At 40.8% G+C, this 13,389-nt stretch overlaps 1 protein-coding gene across 5 annotated transcripts in view; it reads right to left on the bottom strand.

The window, feature by feature from the left end:
- MGAT5 (alpha-1,6-mannosylglycoprotein 6-beta-N-acetylglucosaminyltransferase) overlaps positions 1-13,389 on the bottom strand; it is a 232,371-nt gene that overhangs the window by 123,254 nt on the left and 95,728 nt on the right. For all 5 annotated transcript variants that reach the window (XM_075117780.1, XM_075117781.1, XM_048869222.2 and 2 more), the window contains one exon: positions 12,003-12,170. In XM_075117780.1, the coding sequence (XP_074973881.1) occupies positions 12,003-12,170 (168 nt within the window). The remainder of the gene's footprint in view (positions 1-12,002; positions 12,171-13,389) is intronic.

Genomic DNA, 13,389 nt, shown 5'->3' with positions numbered 1-13,389 from the left:
TTCCTTTTCTTTGTCTGCATATTCCTATTGCAGAATAGCTTTTCCACTGCTATCTCATTTTTGTTTAATTTTCTTCTTTAATTATTTCCTCTCTTCAACAAGCCTCCATGTATTTGGTTGGAAACATTCGTCCTTCTTAGATCTTCTCACCCCCATTGTAATCCTGGCTGCATCCACACTTACTTCTTTGAAAAACTGCCATTGCTCTTCTATAACAGTAATGTTCCCAGGATATATGAGAGAGAGAGAGAGAAAGAGAGAGAATATGAATGTGGATAAGATAATATTTTTTATTGGAACAACTTCTGTTGGTGAGAGAGAAAAGCTTTCAGACCAGAAGAAGAGCTCTGTGTAAGCTTGTCTGTCTCATTATCAGAAGTTGGTCCAATAAAGCCTATAATAACCTCACCCACTTTGTCTCTCAATTGTTCTCCTATGTCATCCATCAGCATCTTTAACTCTTCAGATCTACTGTTAAGTTGCAGCTTGAAATGAATCATCACTCTGGATCTATTAACTTTCTAGTATTATACATACCTTCTGCCTTTCATGGGGTTACCTTCTTTAGTTTTATTTTGATTGACCTAACAACAAGATGGGGGGGGAATGTGACATGAGCACTCGTACACACCCCAGAATCCAACAGTTCCCACGCCCAATTCTTGTCTTAAACAGGGTATCTTCACAGTTAAAGTTCAGATGATTAACTTCCTGGTTGCTTTGATTCTCGATCATCAAAGAGTTGAGAATTTGCTGGTTGACTATCTTGTCTTTCATCCAGCAGATCATGGCTCTCCACTGTCAATGTTTGTATTTGCAAATCTGTGACAGACTCATTGTACTTCTGGTTTGTTTCCATAATGAAGAATTTTTTATGGGGACAGGTTGTTAGCCTGGCTTACAATCCCCTACCAAGAGGGCAAAAATGCAGAGCCCAGCATCCACATGTAATGTGGTCTTTGCAGTCTACAATAGCTAAAATGTGTACTGCTGTATTCTGCACTAGCCAAAGGCTACATGTCAAAAGGTACACCCAGGTACAACACATAGCAGTCCAACCTAGAGATGATGAAGGCAGGAAAACAAACATGGTGGGTGTGACGTTCTGTGCCTCAGGGGAACACCTTACACCCCCATGTTTATCTTTATAAAATGATTGTGTGGTATCCAAAGTTTGCCATGTCGGGTGTCTTTGGAAGGCTCATGATGCACTGAGCATTGTTGTTATAACTATGTTATAGTAATTGTTGTTACAGTAATGTTATAGGTTGTAATTTCATGTATATAGTTATGAGGCTGAAAATGTGTCCTCATGGCTTAAAACAAGCCCAGGCAAAAACTGTCCAAGAGCAGAGAGGAAGTTCACACCTTGTCAGGGCATGTATGGGACAAACCTCCTGAGGTCTCTTCCAACCCTAACACTCTGTGATTCTAATCCAGCCTCGCAGGAACAAAGGACACTGGCCTAGGCAGCAACAAAGGATCTGTTGGACTCTCGAGTGAGTCACCCCCCTTCTTTTGGTCAGTTTGGGACTACGATGAGGTAATGCTCACCTGACTCTGAAGGGACAAGGGGGCGCGCAAAGCCAAGAGAGAAGAACACGATAAAAGGGAGAGACGTTTGCCATGCCCTTCCTCTCTCTTCCACCTCCATCTACAGACATCACCACCGAGCGACTGAAGCACTGATCAAAGGGGAGAGCCTGGCTGAAGGGCAACCAGCCAGCCTGTGGTGAGAAGCATCTAAGTTTGTAAGGACACTGAAAGTGTTAAGATCAGCTTAGAATGTGTTTCGCTTTTATTTCATTTGACCAAATCTGATTTTTTGTGCTTTGACTTCTAGGCACTTAAAAACTATCTCTGTAGTTAATAAATGTGTTTGTTTATTCTACCTGAAGCAGTGCATTTGGTTTGAAGAGTGTCAGAGACTCCCCTTGGGATAAGAGGCCTGGTGCATATCACTTTCTTTGTTAAATTGATGAACTCATATAAGGTTGCAGCATCCAGCAGGCATAACTGGACACTGCAAGATGGAGGTTCCTAGGGTTGTGTCTGGGACCAGAGATATTGCCTAGTGTCATTCAGTTGCACAATCCAAGGGGCAGCTTACATGCCAGAGGCTGTGCGTGAACAGCCCAGGAACAGGGGTTCTCACAGTAGAGCAGGGTAAGACTGGCTCCCAGAGTCAAGGACTGGAGTGACCTAGTGGATCACCGGTCCAGATAACACCAGGGGATCATCACAGTGGGGTCTGCATCTCAGAGGTAAGAATGCACTCATTTGAACAACTCAACTTAATTTCCATTGCCACTAAGCAGAAATTAAAACAGATGAATCCAGTAAGAATCAAGGTTGTGACCCACTGACTGCTGATGAACTTATATCCTTCAAATGAGGGTGCAGACACAGCCCTAGTCAAATCTTCAGTGTTTCCCAGTGCCAACAAGTATCTCTTCCAGCTCATCTGGAATGAGTTTATGTGAGCTGGCTTTCTTCCAGGTCCCTCCATCTGTCAGAGCTGGAAACGCAATCCATCATCCTACAGAGATCAATCACCGGTGTTGTCACAGTAGCTAGTACTGAGTATTATACCATGTCGGAAACCCAACAGAGATGGAGAGGTCCAAGAAATCAGAGGAGCCAGAAACTACTGAATAGTTTCACCAGCTTCTCAATACCCCTCTTCCCCTTTCACGTGGTGAGGTAACTGGTGAGAGGACTATTGTCAAATGCTCACTTCTAAGACAAGGACTGAGTTATAGCATATTTAAGTACCTTTCTTGTATTATGTGATCTACCTATATCATATGATTCTTTTCTGTACTCCGCATAATCCTTTTGTCTATGTATTTAATGAAGAATCAGCGTTTGTACTTTAAAATAGAAACTTCTACTTTTTTGTGTTCAAATGGCATGTATTTATGCAGTATTTTAATGTTCCACTTTGGCATTGAACTATTGGGAGAAAGAGGAAATAGCAGCATTACATTTTATAAAAAGTGTTCCCTAAACAGTTACATACACACACACACACCACTGCCATACAACCACTGCACCTTCTCATGCTACCAGTGAATTTGCCCTATTATGTGATCCCATTTTAAAATTAAGTTTTATAAAGCATACTGGCTTTTTCTTCTTGTGATCAGAACCAGTATCCAAGTGCTAATGAAAAAGGGTAAATGAAATATATCAAATGAGGGGAAGGAAGTTATCATTTTTAACCGAAAATACTTAATCACTCATGTTGCATAAAGCCTCCACTCAATCCAGTAGAATGCGATTGTAAGATCTGTAACTTTTCAGTCATTGCTAGATCATTAAGTTCTGTAAACTTTTGCAAACTTTGCAACTTTTAGTCATTGTTAGCATAGCCTTTTAAATTTTCTATCTTTTGCAAGCTTTGACCTTTTCAGTTACCACTTGTATAACCCCCAAGCTTTGTAACATTTCATCATGCGATCAGGGAGAGTGTGAAAAAGGGAGTGTGTGGGGGAGATAAGGGAGCATATGTGGGACTGGGCGGAGAGGAACTGCAAGGAGAAAAGAGCCCAGAGCCAGGTGTGTCTGATGTAATCTGCCCTGAGAAAGCAATCATGGGGTGCTGTAAAGAAAAGAAGAACCTGGTATGTATGAAAGGAACAAGGTCTGGGAATGCTTCTCGGTGATGGACACAGAAGGAGAAACTCAGTGTATGTGACAGGAGCCACCCAGTTCCAGCAAAAGGAAGAAGGCATGTACACAAGCCCCCTGCTTCTTGACATGCTCGCCGGCCCGGATCCATGACCACAGGCAGACACACCAGATGTACAATGCTTCGGCTTCCTCTGCTGTCTTCGGTAACTCTCCACCTGTGTGAGTGTGTGGGTGTATGAGGATATGAATACAATGAATGTGTGCGTGCATGAATAAGATCCATCCCTTTTCTGTTTCATCCAATAGTAACAACTCCTATGCTTGCTCAGGTATCACAACTGTACATATTAAACTCAATATATAAAATTCAGTAAAACAGACCGACATTTTGATTGAAGAGATAAAATAATACAGATCCCAACACTGTTAATCTCTCTGCTACATATTATAGATTAAAGAACAGATGTCAATTGTATATGTTGTAGTCTCCTTTGTGACTGGACCTTATGCCTGCATGGAGCTCCATGGACTTCAATGAATTACACTGCACAGGAGAAGGGATCTACCTGCATGGGTCAGATTCCAGGATTCAGGCCTTAATTTACTGTGACAGTCTAAGCCCTGGTCTACACTAGCACTTTAGATCGAATTTAGCAGCGTTAAATCGATGTAAACCTGCACCCGTCCACACGATGAAGCCCTTTATTTCGACTTAAAGGGCTCTTAAAATCGATTTCCTTACTCCACTCCTGACAAGTGGATTAGTGCTTAAATTGGCCTTGCCGGGTTGAATTTGGGGTACTGTGGACATAATTCGATGGTATTGGCCTCCGGGAGCTATCCCAGAGTGCTCCATTGTGACCACTCTGGACAGCACTCTCAACTCAGATGCACTGGCCAGGTAGAGAGGAAAAGAACTGCGAACTTTTGAATCTCATTTCCTGTTTGGCCAGCGTGGCAAGCTGAAGGTGACCATGCAGAGCTCATCAGCAGAGGTGACCATGATGGAGTCCCAGAATTGCAAAAGAGCTCCAGCATGGACTGAACGGGAGGTACGGGATCTGATTGCTGTATGGGGAGAGGAATCCGTGCTATCAGAACTCCATTCCAGTTTTCGAAATGCCAAAACCCTTGTCAAAATCTCCCAGGGCATGAAGGACAGAGGCCATAACAGGGACCCGAAGCAGTGCCACGTGAAACTTAAGGAGCTGAGGCAAGCCTACTAGAAAACCAGAGAGGCGAACGGCCGCTCCGGGTCAGAGCCCCAAACATGCCACTTCTATGATGAGCTGCATGCCATTTTAGGGGGTTCAGCCACCACTACCCCAGCCGTGTTGTCTGACTCCTTCAATGGAGATGGAGGCAACACGGAAGCAGGTTTTGTGGACGAAGAAGATGATGGTGATGGTTACCTGAGCGGGCTTCATGCTTGCCATGGTATGGCGTCTGCACATGTAACTCAGGAAAAAAGGTGCGAAATGATTGTCTGCACTTGCTTTCACGGAGGGAGGGAGGGAACGGGGGCCTGACAATATGTACCCAGAACCACAATGTTCTAGCCCCATCAGGCATTGGGATCTCAACCCAGAATTCCAATGGGCAGCGGAGACTGCGGGAACTGTGGGATAGCTACCCACAGTGCAATGCTCCGGAAGTCGACGCTTGCCTCGGTACTGTGGAAGCACTCCGCTGAGTTAATGCACTTAATGCACTTAGAGCATTTTCTGTGGGGACACACACACTCGAATATATAAAACCGATTTCTAAAAAACCGACTTCTATAAATTCGACCTAATTTCGTAGTGTAGACATACCCTAAGTGGGTACCATCTGCATAGCACACCAGTGAAGCCAGACTGCTGCATTGCTCAACATTAAAAAAAAGTGAATTCAGCATTTTATAATTATTTTTTGAATTATAAATGTTTCAGTCTGCTGAAATTTAACTTACCTCAAGAGCTCAAAAGCAGCATCAAAATAATATATTAAATAGAACTTAAAATAATATTAATAAAACATTAGCTATTGTGGTGATGTGGTTTCAAGAGATACCTATAATAGTCTAGACTGAAAGTGTTAAAATTTTTGTAAGTTACTCTAACAACAGGATTTCATGAACTGTTTGTCCAAAGCTGTCACAGACACTGTAGCGTATAAAACAGAAAAATGGTAAACCTTGTGTGTTTACTTTCTTGTAATTACCCAGCATGGAAATAGCTGAATAACCAAAACAGATTCTAACGATAATATATTACAAAGAAAGCAATGGAAATATCTTTATTTTTGGAGCTGATGGGTACATATTTAGGGCTGCCGATTAATCACAGTTAACTCATGTGATTAACTCAAAATTAACTGCGATTAAAAAAACAATCATGATTAATGCCTCTGTTAAACAATAGAATACCAATTGAAATGTATTAAATATTTTTGGATGCATTTCTACATTTTCAAATATATTGATTTCTATTACAACACAGAATATAAAGTGTACAGTGCTCACTTTATATTGTTTTTTATTACAAATATTTGCACTATAAGAATGAAACAAAAGAAATAGTACTTTTCAGTTCACCTCATACAAGTACTGTAGTGCAATCCCTTTATCGTGAAAGTGTAACTTACATATGTAGATTTTTTTGTTGTTACATAACTGCACTCAAAAACAAAACAATGTAAAACTTTAGAGCCTTAAGTCCTACTTCTTGTTCAACCAATTACTAAGACAAACACGTTTGTTTACATTTACGGGAGTTACTGCTACCCACGTCTTGTTTACAATGTCACCTGAAGGTGAGAACAGGCGATCGCATGGCACCTTTGTAGCCGACGCTGCAAGGTATTTGCATGCCAGATATGCTAAACATTCATATGCCCTTCATGCTTCGGCCACCACTCCAGAGGACACGCGTCCATGCTGATGATGCTCGTTAAAAAAATAATGCTTCCATTAAATTTGTGACTGTACTCCTTGGGGCAGAACTGTAATGTCTCCTGTTCTGTTTGCCCCATATACTGCCATATATTTCACGTTATAGCAGTCTTGGATGATATCCCAGCACATTTGTTTTAAGAACACTTTCACAGCAGATTTGGCAAAACGCAAAGAAAGCACCAATGTGAGACTTCTAAGGATAGATACAGCACTTGACCCAAGCTTTAAGAATCGGAAGTGCTGTCCAAAATCTAAGAGGAATGAGGTGTGGAGCATGCTTTCCGATGTCTTAAAAGAGCAACACCCCAACGCAGAAACTACAGAACTCAAACCACCAAAAAATAAAATCAACCTGCTGGTTGCTGGTGGCATCTGACTCAGATGATGAAAATGAACATGCATCGGTCCGCTCTGCTTTGGATCGTTATTGAGCAGAACTCGTCAGCAACATGGACGCAGTTTCAGGTGACATTGTGAATGAGACGTGGGCAGCATTATATCCTGCAAATTGTAACCAAACTTGTTTGTCCGAGTGATTGGCTGAAGTAGGACTCAGTGGACTTATAGGTTCTAAAGTTTTACATTGTTTTATTTTTGAATGCAGTTTTTTTTTTTTTACATAATTCTACATTTCTAAGTTCAACTTCATTATAAAGAGATTGCACTACAGTACTTTTATTAGGTGAACTGAATTTTTTTTTTGTGTTTTAAAGTGCAAATATTTGTAATAAAAAATAAATATAAAGTGAGCACTGTACACTTTGTATTCTGTGTTGTAATTGAAATCAATATATTTGAAAATATAGAAAACATCCAAAAATATCTAAATAAGTGTTCTATTATTGTTTAACAGTGCGATTAATTGCGCGATTTATTTTTTTTTTAAATCGCTTGACAGTTCTAGTACACATACATTATAATAAAATGAACAAATCCCTAGGAAACAAAATGCTTTGCTTTATAACAATATCGACAACTTTCAAGTTTACCCATTTCTCTAAAATCAGATGCAACACTTAAAACAAATGATGCTGAAACATTACAGATAAGATTAAAGCTCTGGTTGATACTGTAATCATGATGTTTGCTTAACAGAGGATAAACCTTTTTTCCCAACAAAAAACAACTTTATTTTATCAGGGTGCTGTTCTACATTTGGATGGCTTCTTAACTTCACTACAGCTAGGAAACTGCCTTCTGGAAGGACTAGTATTTCTGGTTTAAAAAAAAAAAATAAGAAACCAAATCATTCACATTCGACCCAACCAACTTCTAGCTTGAAATGGCTGGCCACAGGCCTCTTAACATGCAAGAACATGAGATTAAAGGCATGTCTACATGTACAGTCCTGCAGCAGCACAACTGTACCAATTCAGCTGAGCCGCTGCAGCACATCTGGTGAAGACGCTCTATGCCGGCAGGAGAGAGCTCTCCCATCAGCCTAATAAAATCACCTCTGTGAATGGCAGAAGGTATGTGGGCTGGACAAGTTCTCCCGCTGACATAGTGCTGTGCACACAAGTGCTTATGTTGGTGTAATTTATGTCACTCAGGAGGTGGTTCATTCATACCCCTGGGCAACTTAAGATATGCCGACATAGGCTGTAATGTAGACTTAGCCTTTGCCATTATGTAACTTATGTCACTCGGGGTGTGAATAAAACCACCCCCTCAGGGGACATAAATTACACCAACATAGACACTTATGTGCACAGTGCTATGTTGGTGGGAGAGCTTCTCCCACTGACACAGCTTCTGCCATTTGCAGAGGTGGTTTTATTATGCTGACGGGAGAACTCCGTCCCGCTGGCATAGAGCGTCTCCACATAGAGCGGTTGCATCTCTTTAGCTGCAGTGCTGTACATGTGGATATGCCATTAGTCTCAAACAACCTTATTCCACTCACCTGTTCTGTACTGCCCTGAGGGTAGCTGAGAATTCAGAAGTACCCACGGAGGTACCAGAAGGACAAATTATTTGGCCCTTAAACAAAAGCTCCCCCCCCACCCCCCGTTCCTACTGAAGACTGTAGAATTTAGCCCAGACTTTTAAATTTAAAAAGGTAATTTACTGACAATGAAAGCTGAAAGCCCAAAGGAGACTGAAGTCTTTTTCTTTGCCATACAACAAGTTCACCCTAGTAACTGCTGTACAAATACAGTGTATGAAGCACTTGTGAAAGCTAGCATAGAATGATAAATATCCAAATATTTTAAATTGAGCCTACAGATAGCTAGAACTGTGAAAGGGTCAAAACCAAGAAGAAAATGGGCAGAATAACTCCATCCACTGTAGGAATTGCTGAGTTAATCTTTATGGCCCATGTTAGGTAGGTGGCCAGATTAGATGATCGTTATGGTCCTCCCTGGCTTTAAAAATCTATGGCTGGTATTGAATTAAAATTTAAAAGAGAAGGCTCTTTATGGCAATTGTGAAATTCCGCCACTACCTTTGCACAAGCCTTTAACTAATGTTAGAACTGAAAGCCATATGAGACTCCTGTCCAAGCAGGATGCTGTATTTGATACTGCCTTGGTGAGAATTTGTTAGTCATTTCTTGCATTGGAAATGCGGATGCACAAACAAGGAAAAGAACAGTTCAAAGTTCATTAGAAACTTAAGACAGTGTTCCTATTTGCCAGTTACCCAAAGGAACTCCATAGGAAACTATTTTCTTGCTTCTAGGAATATGTTATGAGGGGGAAAAAAGGAATTATGTGAATAAATCTTCTCTCACCAAGGTGCTTAGAGCCCTGCTTGAGTAAAATAATAAACATCCTAAGTAGGCAATATAAAAACAAGTGGACTGTGAAAATCGGTCAGACTGTAAGGGTCTTTTAAGGAATACAATCTTGAGTGGTGATTTGTCTTCATTATTTCAGTTTTTTCTTCCAAAAGCAGAGCAACAACAATTAAGTCAGAAAAGTGTAATTTCAGCAGCGTACATCTTAACCTCTGATTCATGCACCTAGTAAAAGGTAAGGTTAAGTAATCTAGAAATTGATAATGTAAAAGTAAATGCCCCAAAAGAATAATAAAAATGGTACTGTAGCACTATTATTCCTGCCATGCTATACACGGTTATCTTCAGCAGTAAGACAGAGGCAGGGTGTTACTGAGTAATGGCAGTATGTTTCAAGTGACAGCCATTACAATTTAACAACCTGGGAAGTGCCACATTCTCCTAAAAGTGCCTTGTTATAGTATCTTATTTTTAATTGTGAATTCAATTTCATAACAGGAAAGAAACTGATACTATTGAGCATTACTGATTTACATTAGACAGCATATCAAAGCTGGTCAGAAAACTTCACTTGGTCCTGAGGGTTAAAATTATTTAACTGCACCCAAGGTTATAGGGTCATGCTTAAACAGCCATCATTATATGCTGGTGAAATTTCCCAAGGAACTACACAAATAATATGAGCAGGGTCCCACTCAACTCCTTCTCCATCCATGATTAGGTTCTTCTTTCCCAATTATCTATCCAGGTATTATATGGCCCACATTACCATAGTACCTGAGCACTCATTCTCTGCATACCCACAACCACTCCCTCCCTCTTTGCCTGCAGCCCAGTTCAGGCTTTGGTTACACATAAAGGTTGTATTGCTTAGCCCTGGTCTACACTGGGGGTAGGGGTTCGACCTAAGATATGCAACTTCAGCTACGCGAATAGCATAGCTGAAGTCAGCGTATCTTCGGTCGACTTACCTGGCCGTGAGGACGGCAGCGAGTCGACAGCTGCCACTCCCCCATCAACTCCGCTTCTGCCTCTCGCAATCTGGAGTTCCGGAATCAACAGGGAGGATGTTTGGGGAACAATTTATCGCTTCTAGACGAGACACGGTAAGTCGATCCCGGATAGATCCATCACTACCTGCCGATCCGGCGGGTACTGAAGACCTGCCCTTTAACTATACTGGCTTAATTAAAGCGGTACAACGCCTAGTGTGGACACAGTTATATTACTATAAAGGTGTCTTCATAGGGAAGGAGAATAAACTACACCAATATAAGGCAACGTTATACTGATACCACTGCATCCATACGAAGGGTTGTACCATTTTATTTGGGTACAAAAATCACACGCCTATCTGAAATATTATACTGGTACAAAACCCGGCTGTAAACAAGGCCTCAGGCTGCTGAAATTCCTGCCCAACCCCTGCCCCTCACTCACCAGCTTTGGAAATGGGCGACAGGATGGATCACTTGATTAACTGTTCTGGAACACTTGGCACTAGCCACTGCCAGAAGACAGGATACTGGGCTAGATGGATCTTTGGTCTGACCCAGTATGGCCGTTCGTACGTTCTTTCGGCTATGCACAGTCTGGCTATGATGCCCTCCCTGGACTGGAAAACCTGGTTGTGGGGCTGAAGCACTAACTTCCAAACGAACAAGAGCACTCGCTATCTCCTTGGGCCCACCAGCACCAGAGGCAGACAGGGAATGGGGGATAGCAATCTCTGGCTGGTGGGTCAAGTGCGTGCAGAATTTAGTGCAGGACTGCTGAAAGAGTAAAGCCCTATGTGGATACACAGGTCCCAGAGACATACTGCTGCCACTGGACTACATGCCTTAAATACACTGATAGGCAATAATGTCAACAAAAATGTCAATCCAACACAAATAAAATTAGTAAGAGAACTTTTCAAACCACAGTTTATTCAAACTATGACACATTTAAACTAAAGACTATTCTAACAAACAGGATTGCGCAGTATGTGATTTCCTTGTCAAATCACAGGAACTACTGGACATAACAGGGAAGGAGAGTCTTACATCTTGGTTGATGCTGAGGTTGTGGTGTAATTATAAGTTATTAAAATGTCTGCTTTATTGCTTATTTGGATAGGTATTGGCTGCACCATTAAAATCTGTTAAAGGACAGACAAAATGCACAAGGACCGATTTACACAAAACCAAGTAATCAAACTTTTTGAGATAGTGACAAAATGTTAATGTGCTTCTTCCTCTCCCAAACCTGTCCCTATATACTGTGAAGATGTGTTAAATTGGCATGAGGGATTAAAACAGTTTCAAATCCAACAATATGGCTTTCAAGACCCCCATTCCAGTTCTGCTATTATACTTCGGTCCTTGCCTGCATCACTGCACTCAAACTAGTCCATTCCCTATTCATAAGCCTCTTTCAGCAGAGGCTGACAAACATGTTATGTAGCGTGAAGCCTGCATAGCAGCTAATTTTCCACTCCACTAGAAGGAGACCACACGCTCATATCTTTTTATGACACAGGTTCGGTTTTTACTTTTGGTTTCCCCAAATGAAAAGCAATTAATCAGTTTTGCCATCTTATTTCTGAAGAGCTCATAAAACGTCGTGCTTTCAACTAAAGGGTATCAGTATTACTGTGTCTTTACACAATAAAATAGAGTTGAAATTCTAAACAGTTTTCACACCTACCTGCTACGTTGAGCTTTTCAACTGTTCCTAAACTGGGAGCAGCAGTGGCGGTACTGTTGGTAGAGTTTGCTCCGGTGCCGTTAATTACAAGGTTCTCCACCTTGGACTCTAGCTTGCCAATACGCTCCAAGATATTATCCAGTAAGACTGCAAGAGTTTTCTTGAGATCTATAATAAATGAAAAACAAACCATGTAACATCACACCGGATACCGTATCGACACATCAGACACTCATCACTGACACCTCATATCGACCAAATAAAAAAAGAGAAGCGAATACAAATACTACCCTGCAACCCAGCCGGGATCAGATACCATTTCACCATTACAGGTTCCCCCTCAGCCACAGCAACTGCCTTCAAATTTTGGGAGAAATCAGATTGTATCTAGAAATCTTTGTTGTGGAGGTCCTCTCATCATAGGAATGTATTAGGGTTGTTGATTAATCGCAGTTAATTCACGCAATTAACTCAAAAAGATTTTAAAAAATTAATCACGATTAATCGCAGTTTTAATCACACAGTTAAACAGAATACCAATTGAAATGTATTAAATATTTGTCGATGTTTTTCTACATTTTCAAATCTATTAATTTCAATTAAAACAGAGAATACAAAGTCTACTGTGCTCACTTTATATTATTTTTTATTATAAATATTTTCACTGTAAAAATGATAAAAGAAATAGTATTTTTCTTCACCTTATCCAAGTACTGTAGTGCAATCTCTATCATGAAAGCGCAACTTACAAAAGTAGAATTTTTTTTTGTTACATAACCGCACTCAAAAACAAAACAATGTAAAACTTTAGAGCCTACAAGTCCACTCAGTCCAACTTCTTGTTCAGCCAATCGCTAAGTCAAACAAATTTGTCTACATTTATGGGAGATAATGCTGCCCACTTCTTATCTACGATGTCACCTGAAAGTGAAAACAGATGTTTGCATGGCACTTTTGTAGCTGGTATTGCAAGATATTTATGTACCAGATATGCTAAACATTCATATGCTCCTTCGTGCTTCGGCCACTATTCCAGAGGACATGCTTCCATGCTGATGACGCTCATTAAAAAAATAATGCATTAGTTAAATTTACGATTGAACTCCTTGGGGGAGAACTGTATGTCTCTTGCTCTGTTTTATCCACATTCTGCCATATATTTCATGTTATAGGAGTCTCTGATTATGACACACCACATGTTGTTCATTTTAAGAACACTTTCACAGCAGACGTGACAAAATACAAAAAGGGTACCAGTGTTAAATTTCTACAGATAGATACAACACTTGACCCAAGGTTTAAAAATCTGAAGTGCCTTCCAAAATCTCAGAGGGACGAGATGTGGCACATGCTTTCAGAAATCTTATAAGAGCAACACACCAATGTG

The sequence above is a fragment of the Caretta caretta genome, chromosome 11, assembly GCF_965140235.1.
Source record: "Caretta caretta isolate rCarCar2 chromosome 11, rCarCar1.hap1, whole genome shotgun sequence".
NCBI lineage: Eukaryota > Metazoa > Chordata > Testudines > Cheloniidae > Caretta > Caretta caretta.
Note: the sequence above shows the minus strand (reverse complement) of the source record. Positions and strands in the feature narration are given on the sequence as shown.